The sequence below is a fragment of the Pinus tabuliformis genome, chromosome 9 (assembly GCF_031772625.1).
Source record: "Pinus tabuliformis cultivar Carrire ecotype Pingquan chromosome 9, CPIR1, whole genome shotgun sequence".
Classification (NCBI taxonomy): domain Eukaryota; kingdom Viridiplantae; phylum Streptophyta; class Pinopsida; order Pinales; family Pinaceae; genus Pinus; species Pinus tabuliformis.
Genome location: NC_142307.1, coordinates 585,503,364 through 585,519,437, shown reverse-complemented (window position 1 = coordinate 585,519,437; position 16,074 = coordinate 585,503,364). Strand labels below are relative to the sequence as shown.

The following is a 16,074-nucleotide window of genomic DNA, read 5'->3' as shown; positions in this document are numbered from 1 at the left end:
CCACCTGCTTTGTATTTGATCTTATACAATCATTTTCAACCAATGGGTTTGACACTTGTAGGAGGATCCACTAACCTCCAAGTTCCATTCTTAATAAGTGCAACATATTCCTTTTGCATTGCATCCTTCCATTCATCACAATTAGCAGCTTCTTCAAAACAATTAGGTTCGCTAATTGTACAATGATTGAATTCACAATCATGAGAAACATTACCTAAATCACCTTTAGAAGTCATTCTTGTTTCAAAATAGTCATACTTGCTTGGAACTTTTCAAGCATGTGTAGATCTCCACAAAGGTTGCTGAAGTGGTTGTGATGGTTGCTCATCTTAAAAAATAGGCTCAAGAACAAGCTCTTCAAGCACAAGCTCTGGTCCTGTAGAAACATTACTATCATCCAAATTTTCTTCAGCAATAGCGTTCTCATGAGTCAAAGATGGAAGAACCACAGACTGATCTAGAATGAGAACCCCCCCTTTAGTGTGTGGAACAACATTATCAGATTCAAAATAGAACTTCTTAGATGCAAATTTCTCCAAATGAGCCAGTTGCTTATTAACAATGGAATTACTTTTATCTGATTCAAGGAAAATAACATCTCTGGAAAGAATGAACTTCTTATTCTCCTCATCATACAATCTATAAGCTTTGGAAGTAGCAGAATATCCCAGGAAAATACATTTGCGACTCCTAGCACCCAACTTATTGCACTGATGTTTAGGAATTAATGCATAGCATAGAGAACCAAAGACTCTAAAATGTTGAATAACAGGAAGACGATTATACCACATTTCATAAGGAGATTTATTATTGATGATAGAAGAAGGACAACGATTGCAAATATAAGCTGCACAAAGCATTGCTTCTCCCCAAAACATCAACTTAACATTCTTAAAGAACATCATAGATCTAACCATATTAAGCAAAGTTATATTCATACGTTCTGCGACACCATTCTGTTATGGATTATAAGGTATGGTAGTTTGATGTTTGATTCCATTGTCCTTCAAGTATTGTTCAAAATCATGAGAAGTGTACTCGCCACCATTATCAGTTCTCAGCATGCCTATATTCTGTTGAGTTTCATTTTTAATCATCAAATAAAAATTTTTAAAAACATCAAACACTTGTGACTTATTCTTCAACAAATATGCCCAACACATTTTCGAGTAATCATCAATAAATGTTAGCACATATTTATTTCCATTTGGAGTTGCAACAAGCATAGGTCCACATAAATCTGAATGTACGAGACCTAATTTTCGTGAAGATATGAAAGAAGAACTATCAAAAGGTTGTTTACAATGCTTTCCTATAATACAAGCATCATAAGGTGTAATATTTCTTGGAACTGCTGAAAGACCTTTAATACCTTGCTTTTTCATAATTTTGATGCTGCCATAATCGATGTGACCAAATCAAGCATGCCAATACAAGCTAGGAGACATGCTATCACTTTATTGCACCAAAAGAACAGAACTTTCACGAGAATTAGTAGATGAAGTACCATTTAATTTTAAAAGTGTACCTTCTTCCACACCGGTCATAACAACTGCATGATCATATTCTCTTCTTATGTCGATGATGCCATCAAATATATGAATAGAATGCCCCTGCTTCCGAATATGGATAAGAGACATCAAATTTCGTTGAAACTGTGGAATGTAAAGTACATCATGTAGAACATAATCTGCAAAATTCGGTATCTTCAAATGAATAGACCCAATTCTAGATGGTTTAATTTGAGACTTGTCAGCAAAGTAAATAACACCATCAATATCGTCACTGAATGTTTCAAAAAAATATCGCCTAAATGTCATGTGACAAGTGGCTCCTGAATCCAAAATCCAAGTATCTCGCCATGAAGAAAATGTAGTGTTGAAAACATCATTCATATTAAAATTACAGTGAGCAACAATGTAATGTGCATACTCTGATGATTTTCCCTTGTCTAGTGGTGGTTGATCGTTCTTTTCATTTAATTGTTCTCTCCTTTCACTGACTTTATCCCAAGGGATTTTATAGTTAGTAGAAGTATGACCAATTTTACCACATCTAAAACATTTGATAGTTGGTCTATCATTAAAATTCCTTTGTTGTCTATCATTTTGTTGTCTGTCTCCCTGATTATGTTTGCCCCCCCCCCCCCCCCCCCCAACCTCTATAATTTCTCCTACCATGACCTCCACTACTTTTATCACCTCTAGAAGTTTCAACATGAGACTTCTGATCCTTTTGTGCAAGGCACAAAGTTTCTACATTAGAGTTAGGTTGAGTCTCTTTCTTCGCAAAGGCTTTTTCTCTCTCAGCTATTTTGCTTACTAATTTATCAAATGTAATCTCTTTTAACTGCCCACTAGCTTGGAGAGATTCCAAATAGTTTGAATAGATAGGGTGAAGGACTTTTATAAAAGTTGTAAGTTGTAAATCTACTTTAATTCCAGTGGCTTCTATATCATGAAAAATGGTTTTTATTTTAGAGACACTCTTCAAAGGATCATTATCCTTCATCTCCAGATTAAACAACTTTAATAATAACTGAATAATTTCGAGTTCTGAGTGTGAATCATACAATTCTTTCAACTTCTTTAGTGCTTCGAATGCAGTACCACATGAAATAATATATCTACTTACCTCTTCTGTCACCAATGCAGTTACTAATTCATATGCCTTGTTGTCTTTTGTATCCCAAATTGCATGGTTCTTCTCATTATTAGGCGACTCTGGTGCAATTTCTTTTCCATCGCTATCCTTCTTGCCTTGACAAACTTCCCACAAATCGTTAAAAACAATTGCACTTTTAAGCTTTCTAAACCACTCTTGATAATTTTCCTTTCCCTTAAGAAAAACTCCAACTATGGAAACCATTGAATTCATAATTGTTATGTAGCCAAATATTTTTCAAATCCTTTCAAATTCAAAATATATGCAATACTTCTGAAAAGATATAAATTTGTTTCTCCTCTTGCTTTAACAAGGTTGGCTTTGTGGTTTAGTGGTAAGTTTCAAAAATAGCCTAGCAAAAGAGCTAAGTTCAAACCTTATTAGCCTTCAAAAATAAATTTTATTTGCCTCTTAAAAAAATATGTATTTTAAATCACTAGAAAATTGACCACTCTTTAGTTACAAATTTAATTCAAACCACCAAATATATACATCATGGCCAGAAAATTGACCACTCTTCAATTGAAATTAATTCAAACCACCAAAAATATACATCATGGTCAGAAAATTCACCACTCTTCAATTGAAATTAATTGAAACGACCAAATATATACATCATATATACATCATGGTCAGAAAATTGACTACTCTTCAATTAAAAATTTTATTCAAGCCACCAAAATATATATACTTCATTTTAAGTATTCTTCACAAATCTTTCTGTAAAAACCTTGTATCATTTAAACTTTATATCCTTCAGATATCTCCCGTTTGCAGTGAATGTATCTTGTTATCCTTCATAAATTTTACAGTCATTAAACTCATGTTTACTGTGGTAAATGCAAATATTGTGATTAAAGTCTTGTTTAATGCCATTCAATTTCTCCAATCACCTTTCATTATGAGTAAAATATATGAAACTTACAGAGATGAGCATCCCACTGCATTTCTCCACTAGATTAACCTTCTGCTGCACTCTATCTTCATAGTCTTCACGTTCCGGGTCTCCTTTAACATAGATTTCAAATACATCAAGTTTAGGAACAACTCAAACATGGCTCTAATACCACTGTACAAGACCAAATAAACTCCACAATGAAAGAGCACAAGAAAAGAGCGTCATATTAATGATAAAATTACTTATTTATACATGTGAAATCTATCTTCACAGTCTTCACGTTCCGGGTCTCCTTTAACATAGAATTCAAATACATCGAGTTTAGGAACAACTCAACCAAGGCTCTAATACCACTGTACAAGCCCAAATAAACTCCACAATGAAAAACACAATGAAAAAGCACAAGAAAAGAGTGTCATATCAATGATAAAATTACTTATTTATACATATGTGAAATCTAGGTACAAGAGAGTTGTATTTCGGTAACTTATTAACTGTAAAAATGGAACGTAAAACTAATTACATATTATACAATATACAATAACAATTCTGAAAGATTAATTAACAATTTATAAGTTATCTATATGGATTTCTTAAATTCCTCAAAATAACATATAAATGTTATTCGTGTACATAGCTAATACTAAATCAATACAATAAACCATATTTTAAAAAAACAAAAACAAAAACATGTTATTTGGAGACTTAGCTAATACCAAATCAGTATAGTGAACCATATAAAATAAAAATAATTATATAATCATGACTCTATTCGTTGACTAGCGAAGGAATTATTACACCGCCTCAATAAAATAACAGCCTATACATCATGACTGTACTCGTTGATGAGCGAAGGAATTATTACACAACCTCAATAAAATAAAATAAAATAAAAACTAGACATCATAACTCTGTTAGTTGACAAGCTAAGGAATTATTACACCACCTCCGCTGCTCTCTCCATCTTCACCACGCCTAAAATTTTGATTTAGTCGAGAATTATTATGCCTCCTCTCATCCTTCAATAAATTTGTGTCCACCCCATCTCCAGCACGCCCAAACTTTCAGGTCGCTGTCAACAATTATAGCTCCTCGCATCCCAATAATTACAGAAGCAGATGAATAATTTCTGTCCGCCTCCTCTCCCCCACGCCCAAACTTTTGGGTCTCCATCAATAATTACACCAAATCCAACTAGACGAGGCATATTTACAAATCTATGGAACCAACGGACCGTATATGCTCATCGCTGGATAATCCACATGCTTAAATCTAACTGTAGTCATATATTCCCGTATTAATGACTAGACTTTGGTGTTACGCTCCCCGTTAATGGTGGTGTTGATCCAACTCTCCCATGTGTTTTGTGGCACATGCTTAACACTAGCAATGTGTCTATTTACTAACACCTACGGGTTTTGGTGTAACGGCAATCATTACTCCAACAAGTGGTATCAGAGCCAAAAGGTCTCGAGTTCGAAACACACCTGGCTCGCGTTGAGGGGGGAGATTGTTGTGCTCCCCATTAATGGCGGTGTTGATCCAATGCTCCAGTGTGTTTTATGGCATGTGCTTAACACTAGCAATGTTTTTGTTTACTAACACCTGTGGGTTTTGGTGTAACTGCAATCGTGACTCCAACATGGCGGTGTTGATCCAATGCTCTCGTGTGTTTCATGGCATGTGCTTAACACTAGCAATGTTTTTGTTTACTAACACCTATGGGTTTTGGTGTAACAGCAATCGTGACTCCAACATTTGGGGTTTCAGTGTTAATTGCACATCATTTCACCCTTCCAATAATCAAAAAAGGATTTGACTATATATTTTTATTAACAAATACATATTTTTAATTATTAAATCAATTGAATTAAAAATGATACATGATTTTTATAAATCACATGTTTTTTCTATTAAAATTTCATGGTACAAACACACTCTTCTATATTTTAGAATTTCACAATTTAAAAGCAATTGAATCTCACGAGGAATCACTTGTGTTTCTTCTCATATTGACTTATAGAATTCCTTTAGAATATAATCTATTTAAGGGGATTAAACTAACCTAGATTCATGTTAGTTTGATGTTATATTTAGATACATAATTAGTTGTAGAAAATTATGATGTTGAATCCATGTAGCCTATAAAGGTAAAACTTTCTTGTAAAAGTAAAAAAAATATTGATATGTTGGCACTAGGCATTTGTTTGAAGAGGTGGGGAAATATTAGGAAAAATGTTCTTATTACATTTTATCTAATATTTTTGCCTACCTCCATCCACTTTTTACTAAGTTATATTGGATAAAATATAATACTATAATATTACATTTTACCCAATATTTCCCCTCAACTATAAAATTAGTAGGAGTGAGGGGAAATATACGGTAGAACGTAATATTTAGTGTGGGGTGTGACCTGAAATATTAGATAAGATTTATATTACATTTCAATTAGTATTTCCCCCCACCCCTTGCCGCTATTTATTAGGTGGGGTGGTTATAAATATTGGGTAACATCTAATATTGTAATATTATATTTTATGTAATATTTCCCCTCACCCGATTCACTCTTGGCAAGAGCTAACCAGCCATACATTGGGTATTAAATGCCTTTATGTAGGCTGGCCAGCTATGTATGTCATGGGCGTGCATCATGTAACTCCGGCGGGTACGTTTGCCTTTCCGGCAGCCGATGCGGGACCCACCAAAACCAAAACGCAGCTGACTCCAAAACCAAGACGACCTCGCGCCAAAACACATTCGTTTCCGTTCGAAACTCTGCAAAGCGCCTTCAAGAAGCTCTGCAACCCGCCTGGACGAAGCTCTGCAACCCGTCTGGACAGTTTTCCCAGATCATTCCTCGGCCCTATCTTCGTCACAATATTTTCGTCAATAGCCGCCAGGTACAGGTCGCTCTTGGCAGCTGTAATATTGCAATTGATGTTAGCATTTATGTTATTTCTCTTGCGTATGGCGGTCAGGTTTTTAATTTCATCCTTCAAATTCCCGTCCACGAAATGATCATAAAACTGCACATTAAAAAACAAGCTTATCAATTTACTTAATATCGACCTTAATTACTCGCAAATAACGCAAGAAAATAGAATAGTAGATGATTACAATGGTGGGAATGCCGGGATGAGTCAGAATGTAGGCGTAGCCCTACAGCAGTTTATCCGAGGGGAAGGGCCAGAGGTTATGGGTGGAGCCGGTGTTGTGATTTTCTATGAAGGTGACGGCCTTCTGGGGCAACAGGCCGATCATGCCAGCGGGTTTTCCGTCGGAATCCTTTAGGCTGGAGAGGTCATTAGATTTCAGTGCGTCCTGCAGGATCCCTTTGGTAGGGAAATCGAAGGCAGAGGCGCGGTCACCCGTTTGCCTTGCAATCTCTTCCTCAATTCTGCCACAAAAGCATTAAAGTGGAAAACCATAACAGAAAAGAGATTAGAACTCTCTTCTTTTCCAGTCTTTGAAACCTTGTAGGATGAATTTCAATTATAAAGACAAGCATGTAAATTTCTATTGGTTAAAAGATTGTCTATAAAGAAAATTTAGAGATTTTGTATCTTTATGTCAGGCAGACAAGAAACAGCTAGCTACAATTGGTAAATGAAGAAGCCAACAAGAATCACAGTGCTTTACAGTTAATAATGTATAATTTCTTGCAAAGCACACACAGATCAGCTCAACATAATATACATTTTGTTTCATACAAGATGGGAGAACTCATATCTCTTCCAACTACTTTTATATCACCATGAGCTGTTCATGCGAATCACATTCTTAAAGCCATAAAATATATCACAGTATGATACAGGCATGCAAGATATGAGACTGATGGAAACTTCCTATACTATATCTTCCCCGTAGAAGTGTATCCAACCTATTAAGAAAAAGAAATACTGCACATGCTACAACAGTGCAATGTAAAATTCCTATTCTAATTTCCTTTTTGGGGAGATAAAAACTGTAGGATAGTTGATGTAATCATCAATGTCATGAACAAGTATAAGAGGCCAACCTATAATGACTTATTCATATCTTTGCCCCATAGTCCCCAGGTCAATATCACTTCGAATCCCGAACTAAAGTTTCCTAAAACAAATGCTCAATATGTTAAAAAATCTACATTCCCTGCATATAAAGACAATAAACGAGAGCTGACGGCCAAAGGACACAACTGACCTAGATAAAGTATCATTAAGTAGGAAATAAATAGGGCACCCCATCCCTCTCCTTATTCTTTCATGAATATATCCTAAAATAATGATATAGTGAAATGATGAAGGCCCAACTGCTGATATCCTTATTATTGTTATGTCCTTTGTCTTTTCACTCAGAATCAACAATGCCTATCAAGTATACATATAACCCTACTGTTGTAAGATAATTATAAGACTTTGTCTGGTGAACAATGTGTTACTAAATTTCTTCTTTGCTAGAAGACTGAATTAATGCTTCTGGATGATTGGTTACTTTCCCACTCACAGATGCTTCAAGCTTGTATATGACAATACCTAGCTATAGCTATCGTCTTGATTATGCCAGTCCGTGATGAACTGCATCAGGATGTAAGCTTAATGCAATTCACACATTCAACACTGCCTTTTCACTTACCGACACATTGGACTACACAGACATGCCATTAATGATTATTTGAAGCTTCAATGATTTGTACATGAGAACTTGACATTTCTTAACATACTTGTGCCATATTATTTCTTCAAATTGAACTCACTTTCAAGGACCGAATTCCCAAACCAGAAATACTGATCTTATCATTGTCATAAGTATATGCCAGATTTGAATCTAGTTCATTACACAGGGATCCATTCTTGATTGAAATGATTGTTGTAGAAGTTATTGTAATTAGACCACTGATAAATGTGCAAACTTCCATGTCCAGTCTTCAAAAAAATTAGGACAAAGACTCCGAGCCAATCTGAAGAATGAGATTGAAACATTCAATTATAGTTGTTTCACTCTTGAACTTGCACAGGTCGACTTAATTCTCCTTGACACTCATATATGTATAGTTAGTGAATTCTAGACACCATGGCAAAGGAGAGTGTTGCAATCACAATTTGACTACTGCAATTAGACTCAAAATCTTCATTGTCATGCAATTAGGCTTAGGCACTGCAATTTGGATCATATCAAAATCATGGACAGAATGGCAATACCAATCATCATTCCTTGTCGTTATCAAAATTATTGGCATACAACTTCTAAAGAAACCCAAGGCTGATAATGGGTCTTAATACCACAATCTGTGTTCTTAAATTCAAAACTATGAGGACATACCTTAATTGCAAGGCTGCGATACTTACTAACTTCTTCGCAGGGATAAGACAATACTTAGTCCATTTTAAGAGAGGGAGAAGATGAATTCACATAGGGACTTTCAATTGTCTAGGAGGCTCAAGGAAGATTAATAGTTGTTGAGATTATATCATCTTAGAAAGGAAGAGAATGCATATATCTGTTGATGGCAAACAGTTTTAATAATTTGTCTCTAAAATTGAGTGTTTGGCTAGTTAAATACTTGTATTACCTAACTGAGCTTTGTATATTTGACTACAAGTATACAGTTAGTTACACAGTTAGGTATATTTGATTAGGTAAAATTGAGTGCAAAAACACAGTTTTACTAATATTTGACAACAACAAATGGCTTATTTATATAAGGAATCATAGAAATGATATGTTTGTGAATGCTATTTTTAATTCAAATGGCTTATTTATATAAGGAATCATAGAAAGGATATGTTTGTGAATGCTACTTTTAATTTGTTGAAGCTTTTTTGGGAAATCTTGTTCCATGTGAATTTGCTCTCTCTACACACTTATTTATTTGTAAAAGGTATTCAAGATGAGCTCTTTCTCAAATAAATACTTAATAAATTGCTAGTCAGAAGCCAACCCTAAAATGTGTGCTCTAGTGATGGTGGTCACATTTGGCTATTCTTCACTAGGTTGAAATTTGAAATGTCTATCCACTTTAGTGTTTTCAGTTGAAACGTGAGCACTGAGGGGAAATCACAGAAGTCTTCACAAAAAAATGATATAACCTTAGCTTAATTGTGAAGGTTTTGTTGTGTTTATGGCTTCCTGAATTATGTGGGCAAAACAACCCTTGAAGAGCAGACCATTTAAAACAAGCACTGCCTGTTAAAGTCACCTAGGACTTGCCCCTGCCCCAACCACTTATTTGTGTCTCACGGGTGAATTGATCCATGGTGGGTGGACTGACATGCCTCCATCTTCACTGCTGATTCGCAGAAGCACTACCCCATTGACCTGAATTATAATATTGATAACATATAACTGAAGGTTCCAGAAATACCCTTTATTCATCATGTTGTTCATTCATAGTATTTGAAAATTATCTCTGTTATTTTCACCATAAAAACATTTTGTGTGTGTACGGCAACATGTTTCTCTCATTCTGTATCAAGATCACTTGTTCTTAATATGGGCATGTTCGTGGCAGAGTGAACTCTTATATTATAGCTGTCTTGAACCTGCCTGTAAGTTTCTACCTTTTGCCAGGTTTCAACAGCCAATAAGAAATAATGAAGACAAATGGGTTGGGAAGGAAATATGCTGGATGATCCTCACCCCTTTATCTAAGCATTCTTGTATTCAAGGATTTTAGGAGCACATCATGGAAGTCACTCATACCACCTGGATTATCCAAGTTGTCATTTGTTTCAACTTGGTAATGGTATAGCTCTGCTGCTGAACCATGTATGCCACAAGCCTTTTACATGTTAAATTGTTTCATTCATGTTCTGAAAGTCTGTTGTTATTTACAAATCATGCCTCCCCTATGCATATGTATTATGTACTAACTTTTAATGTCTTCTAGTTTATTGCATAGTAAATAAATCCTTTCACTAGAGTTACACGTGCATGAAATTTATTCACACATGATTATAATTTGGTCCAACTCTTATTTTACCTTCCCACCTTCAGCACAAATCCAAAGATAGTCTTTGATGAAAGTCCCTGGCAGCCATTGTTTGAGATTTTCCTGTTGGAAAAAGAGAGGATATCATAAAAGTACTTATGATATTAGACATGCAATTAGGGTTGACCCTTTATTGTTCAAAAAATTGGTCAAATAAGTAGCATATTGAGTGAAATTTGTACTTGTTTGATCTGCACATTTGCAATCATATGATACAATTGTTTTATCTCTGCAAATATGATTGTATGTTCATAAAATCAGAAAAGGCGAGTATTCTGATGCACACACTTATATAAACTTTTCTTCTGGTCATTGAACTCCTCTTGACTGGGGGAGGGTACCTAACTCCTTTCAAGATGTCATCATTACAAACAGAGGACCTTTGGCTACAAAGTTTTAACTGAGGGTTATGTATTCCATCAAAGTGACCCAGTGACCTGCACCTGGCCTCATTTTCAAAAATAGACAGGAACCCACCTTGACAACACATCCTCATCATCAAGGGAACCAGTATTGCTGTATTAACATGATCCACATCCTGAAAGACTTTGTCAATGGCATTATCACTGGGAGCATGTTTGGCAGTTTTGAACCTGTGTCATAATTTCATGTAAGTGATCCAACATGTCCCTATACCACAACCTAGTGGACTTTTTCCCCAAGGGAAACCTCACTGGAAAACTCAAGGGATGCTTTCCCACATTCTTGGATGACATCCCTAGTAAACTTGCTGGTGTAGACTGGTGTGCCTCATCCTCACCCAAGGGGATTCGAACCAGGCCCCTGCTGGCTGCCCATCAACATTGTGACAACTGGTTGAGCTAATCCCTTGGGCTACAATCTGATGGACTTGTGTGCACTATGTTTAAGTGAGAATCTAATAACATAAATCTGTTAAAGGGAGAGGTTATGTTTCTTATTTCTTTTTGTTTGTATTTCTTACCAGTAGTTTTCTCAGTTTGTTTGTGATGTTGGAAAAATTATATGATCCAAAACAATTGATTTGCACTGAGATAATATCAGCTTTATTTCACATAACTAGATGTAGCAAGTAACTATGCAATCACTTATTGTTGTTAGCTTCAGCCTAAAGGCCCTGGAATTGTTCCAACTGCTCCATATGCCTCTACTATGGATTTGAATATGACCAACATGTGATTTGACCACTAATGGTTACTTGCTTTCCTACAAATCAGAAAACTATTATTGTTATGGTATAAAACACTCACTATTGACTTTACACCAGAATCAACGGTGATGTGCGACCATAAAAAGCATGCCATAAACCATAACAGGGAAGTACATCATCACCATAGTTATTCATCAAAGTGTAACGAAGAAAGATGTAACAAAATACCATGCTTATTAACATATACACAGCAACTACAAGAATCCTGATGGAACAGAGTAGGTTATCAAACATTTAGAACAATGCTCCATTCAATATCCACACAATATGGCAAGAACCCTTCAATAGCATGCCAAAACTAAACAATGTTCCCACTTGTAACAACCCAAAACTAGCAACAACCCTAAACTGTTCAGAGCTCAAGTACTTGTACACCACTACCTGCTCAATGGCAATTTAGGTAACCTTTACAGCATTCCGTTACCCTCATATACATGCATCTTTCACATCCAAACTAGTAAGTAAAGCAGAGTCTTTTACAAAGAAACGTTACAATGAGTTCGAAGCTCTCTTAAAACTTCAAAGTTTAAAATGAATATCACTTTACATTTGACCAAGTGAAATAATATATCTAAAACTTTACATTAAAATCACACAGTGTAAGACTGTTGGATAGTATTTATATCAAGACCCTTCAGCTTGACCACAGACTCCACATGCCCCTTCAATGTATTCAACTCCCTAAGCCTGTCATCAGAAAAGGCAAATCATGATAACCAATGTGAAAAAAAATGCAACTGAGGAAATTCATCTAAACAAAATATGAAAATATTGACCTGGCAACTTCAGCACGCCTCTTTGCTTGTTCAGCAATTTCTGACAACTCTCGGTAGCTGCTCTTCTCATTGAATAAATGCGTTTCAGGTGGATGAAGACCATGTAATGTACGCTGAGCATGAGCCCATTGTGCTTCACGCTCCTCTTTACCATAGTCTTTCTTAGATGTGAAGGCAGTCTGCAGGCAAGAGATAAAAAACAGTGAACACATGACATTAGAACAGTTTGTGCCAATTAACACCCAGGAGATTCAAATAATTCCATGGAGCATTAGAAGATAAAAGCAACATGTAAAGGCATACATACCTTGCGTTCAATAAGATTATCCCAAGCCTTCCCACTCAGGGCATAGCGAACAACGAACTTAAAGACATCCAAAGGAAAATAGAACACTAGACTGTATAGCCAAATTACTCCTGCCCAACCCCAACCAATAGGTTTGATGTTTGCAAAGCCAAAGTCTGCATAAACTGCAAGGAATGTTGCAATCTACAGGCAGAGGATAGAAATCACACTATTCTCACTATTCTTTTTTCCCTTGGGAAAAATCGTCATTTCCAGTCAAGTAGGAAAGAAATCACACTCAGAATGTACTACTGCACTTACAAGGCAAAAAGGTATTGGGGCATTTAGATCTGCATATCTCCCTTGTAAACTTCAAAACCAGGAAAAGCTAAACTCTTGAAAGCTCCAGAAAGGGTGTCTTTTCAGACTCTCTACAGTTCAGAACCAATAAAGGACTATTTCCATAAAGTGGATATATGTCAAAAAAAGTGATTCAAAAACTGTTCAGGTTCCTGTATGCTATATTTACCAAAAACAAAACAAACTTAAAGTCTATGACTTACAAACATTTTCCAACAGAAAGAAAAAGAAAACCAGCAGAGATCTGCATCAGATATATACATCCTTAGAAAGAGTTAAAACCCCTTCTTGGATAACCTTTATCAGCAACTCATGCTTAGCCACCATATGACTTTCTTTAGAAAGTTTATCCACCTTTGTGTTCTGTTCCTGATACATGTTCTTGAAGGTAACTGCCTTGAACATGCTTTCCATGAATTAGACTTGATCACTCAAATTTCTTAAATGGATGTTCCACAGCTGATCATTACAATCCAATGATTCATCCATCTGATTACCAGATTTGAGTCTGCAAAAATCCAAATGGGCCCAACTCCTTTTTGTACTGCAACTTTAAGCAATAATGACAACTGGAGAACTCATTATTTAGAGGATCGAAGTTTGGTGAGTTTTAAGGTCTTGTGATTATATTTGCCATTTGAGGATTGGACCTTGTTTTGCAAATTTGTCAGTACGTGACCTAAGGAATGTAATCTGAACTTGTTATATGCCAGATTTGGCCACAGAATGTTATAAGCCAAGGTCCAGGTTATGCCAGTACTCGCAAAAATTGTATAACCTCCTGGACAGAGATGACAAGTAGACATTTCACAAGATTAAAGCAGGGTGAACCTTAATGACAAATTTTATCCTCAGTTATGCAACGATATGAAGAACTGGTATGTCCCTTTCTAGTGCCAGCAAGACAGGTTTCACTATGACATGACTTTTGTTTAATGAAAGATTTCAAAGAATCCTTTCCTTTACATGTGGCAGCTGCTCATCTAAATGCTTGTGACTGTTTTGGGAGCCTAAATTGTGAGGTAGACAGCAAAACCACCGTAAGGAAAGGCAAGTTAAAACCTATTATATACCGACCTCTTACACAAGAGGCACATCCTAAGTTTGGAATTTTGCTATGTCATCTAAAATTATGTGAATTGTCTTGCATTTAATGGCACAAGAAATCAAAGTACTCTAACAGGTTATGTCTAAGTTTTAAAATCACCTGTAAGTTGTGTTATCACTCACTAAACCTCGTGTCAGTTTTGTAATGAAAGTGCACTGAAACTGTTTGAAAGAATGCTAGTGAAACTCTTTATTTTTCTATGTTTTCAGGTGATGCCTCTTGTGATTGGGTGCACTCAACGGGTGACCGCGCCTCTGCCTTCGATTTCCCTACCAAAGGGATCCTGCAGGATGCACTGAAATCTAATGACCTCTCCAGCCTAAAGGATTCCGACGGAAAACCCGCTGGCATGATCGGCCTGTTGCCCCAGAAGGCCGTCACCTTCATAGAAAATCACGACACCGTCTCCACCCAGAACCTCTGGCCCTTCCCCTCGGATAAACTGCTGCAGGGCTACGCCTACATTCTGACTCATCCCGGCATTCCCACCATTGTAATCATCTACTATTCTATTTTCTTGTGTTATTTGCGAGTAATTAAGGTCGATATTAAGTAAATTGATAAGCTTGTTTTTTAATGTGCAGTTTTATGATCATTTCGTGGACGGGAATTTGAAGGATGAAATTAAAAACCTGACCGCCATACGCAAGAGAAATAACATAAATGCTAACAGCAATTGCAATATTACAGCTGCCGAGAGCGACCTGTACCTGGCGGCTATTGACGAAAATATTGTGACGAAGATAGGGCCGAGGAATGATCTGGGAAAACTGTCCAGACGGGTTGCAGAGCTTCGTCCAGGCGGGTTGCAGAGCTTCCTGAAGGCGCTTTGCAGAGTTTCGAACGGGAAACGAATGCGTTTTGGCGCGAGGTCGTTTTGGTTTTGGAGTCAGCTGCGTTTTGGTTTTGGTGGGTCCCGCATCGGCTGCCGGAAAGGCAAACGTACTCGCCGGAGTTACATGATGCGCGCCCATGACATACATAGCTGGCCAGCCTACATAGGGGCATTTAATACCCAATGTATGGCTGGTTAGCTCTTGCCTTCACTCTTTGCATGGAGAGCGATGTAAGTAAACATTTGTAATGTCCGTTAAATTTTAATCAATGTATTTGTAATAATTAATATAGATGTGTTCCATCTATAAATTTAATTAATAAGTGGATAAAAACTTAAAATTTACAATATGACAAGATTTTTAATAATGAATATTTACCACGAATATTATTAACTTTTAAGTAGGCTTTTTTACAATACCATGGGCCAATACCCATAAGAGAAAGATAGAGAGGGAGAGAAGGGAAGAAAATTATAATACCATGGGTTACTACCATGGTTTATCAATACCATGGGCCATCTAGACTTTTGATTATTATGTTATGGATCTAGGCTTTTAATTATTATGTTACAATACCATGGGTCAATACCATGGCTTATCAATATCACATGCCAAAAATTCATAACTTATTTCAAAATCAAAATATTTTACAAATACTTTATTTTAATTTAATTTTATAACATTTTTTGCAAAAGGGTTATAATTACTTCTGAGGTATATCTAAACCCTCCATCAACACGACTACTAATAATATTCCCATAAAGATTAAATGGAGGTTTTAATAAATTAAAAAATGAGAACACTTTTATATATACATATGTGAAATTTATATAATATAAATAATATTATAAAGAACTATGATAGATGCATCTTAACCAAGGATCCAAGGGAAGTGAGAAAGCAAAGTGATTAACAATGATAGAGGAAAGATAGTGCATGATTTTTTAAAGTTTTTTATTATTGTATTTTCTTTAACATGATTGA

The 16,074-nt window shown here is 36.0% G+C and overlaps 2 protein-coding genes and 1 pseudogene across 2 annotated transcripts; 1 reads left to right on the top strand and 2 right to left on the bottom strand.

Annotated features, from left to right (window-relative positions):
* Nucleotides 1–6,213: 6,213 nt before the first annotated feature.
* On the bottom strand, nucleotides 6,214–11,339 carry LOC149149915 (alpha-amylase isozyme 3A-like; annotated as a pseudogene).
* Nucleotides 11,340–11,979: 640 nt separating this feature from the next.
* On the bottom strand, nucleotides 11,980–13,560 carry LOC149149914 (plasma membrane ATPase-like). Its single transcript, XM_089442622.1, has 4 exons — nucleotides 13,408–13,560; nucleotides 12,808–12,990; nucleotides 12,501–12,679; nucleotides 11,980–12,411 (listed from the first exon to the last, which is right to left on the bottom strand). The coding sequence occupies exons 1-4, from the start codon at nucleotides 13,558–13,560 to the stop codon at nucleotides 12,315–12,317; spliced, it is 612 nt and encodes a 203-aa protein (XP_089298748.1). The 3' UTR covers nucleotides 11,980–12,314.
* Nucleotides 13,561–13,668: 108 nt separating this feature from the next.
* On the top strand, nucleotides 13,669–15,288 carry LOC149149913 (alpha-amylase isozyme 3A-like). The gene is made up of 4 exons (XM_089442621.1): nucleotides 13,669–13,749; nucleotides 13,860–13,917; nucleotides 14,464–14,747; nucleotides 14,839–15,288. Exons 1-4 carry the CDS (start codon nucleotides 13,669–13,671, stop codon nucleotides 15,286–15,288), a joined length of 873 nt encoding a protein of 290 aa, XP_089298747.1.
* The last annotated feature ends 786 nt before the right edge of the window (nucleotides 15,289–16,074 follow it).

Coding starts and splice junctions, on each gene's coding strand:
- LOC149149914 (XM_089442622.1), bottom strand. CDS start 13,560: ATGGAAAGCATGTTCAAGGCAGTTACCTTCAAGAACATGTATCAGGAA. Junction 12,991..13,407: donor TTTTAACTCTTTCTAAGGAT/GTATATATCTGA, acceptor CTCTGCCTGTAG/ATTGCAACATTCCTTGCAGT. Junction 12,412..12,500: donor AGGCGTGCTGAAGTTGCCAG/GTCAATATTTTC, acceptor TTCTGATGACAG/GCTTAGGGAGTTGAATACAT.
- LOC149149913 (XM_089442621.1), top strand. CDS start 13,669: ATGGGCCCAACTCCTTTTTGTACTGCAACTTTAAGCAATAATGACAAC. Junction 13,918..14,463: donor TGCCAGTACTCGCAAAAATT/GTATAACCTCCT, acceptor CTATGTTTTCAG/GTGATGCCTCTTGTGATTGG. Junction 14,748..14,838: donor ATCCCGGCATTCCCACCATT/GTAATCATCTAC, acceptor TTTAATGTGCAG/TTTTATGATCATTTCGTGGA.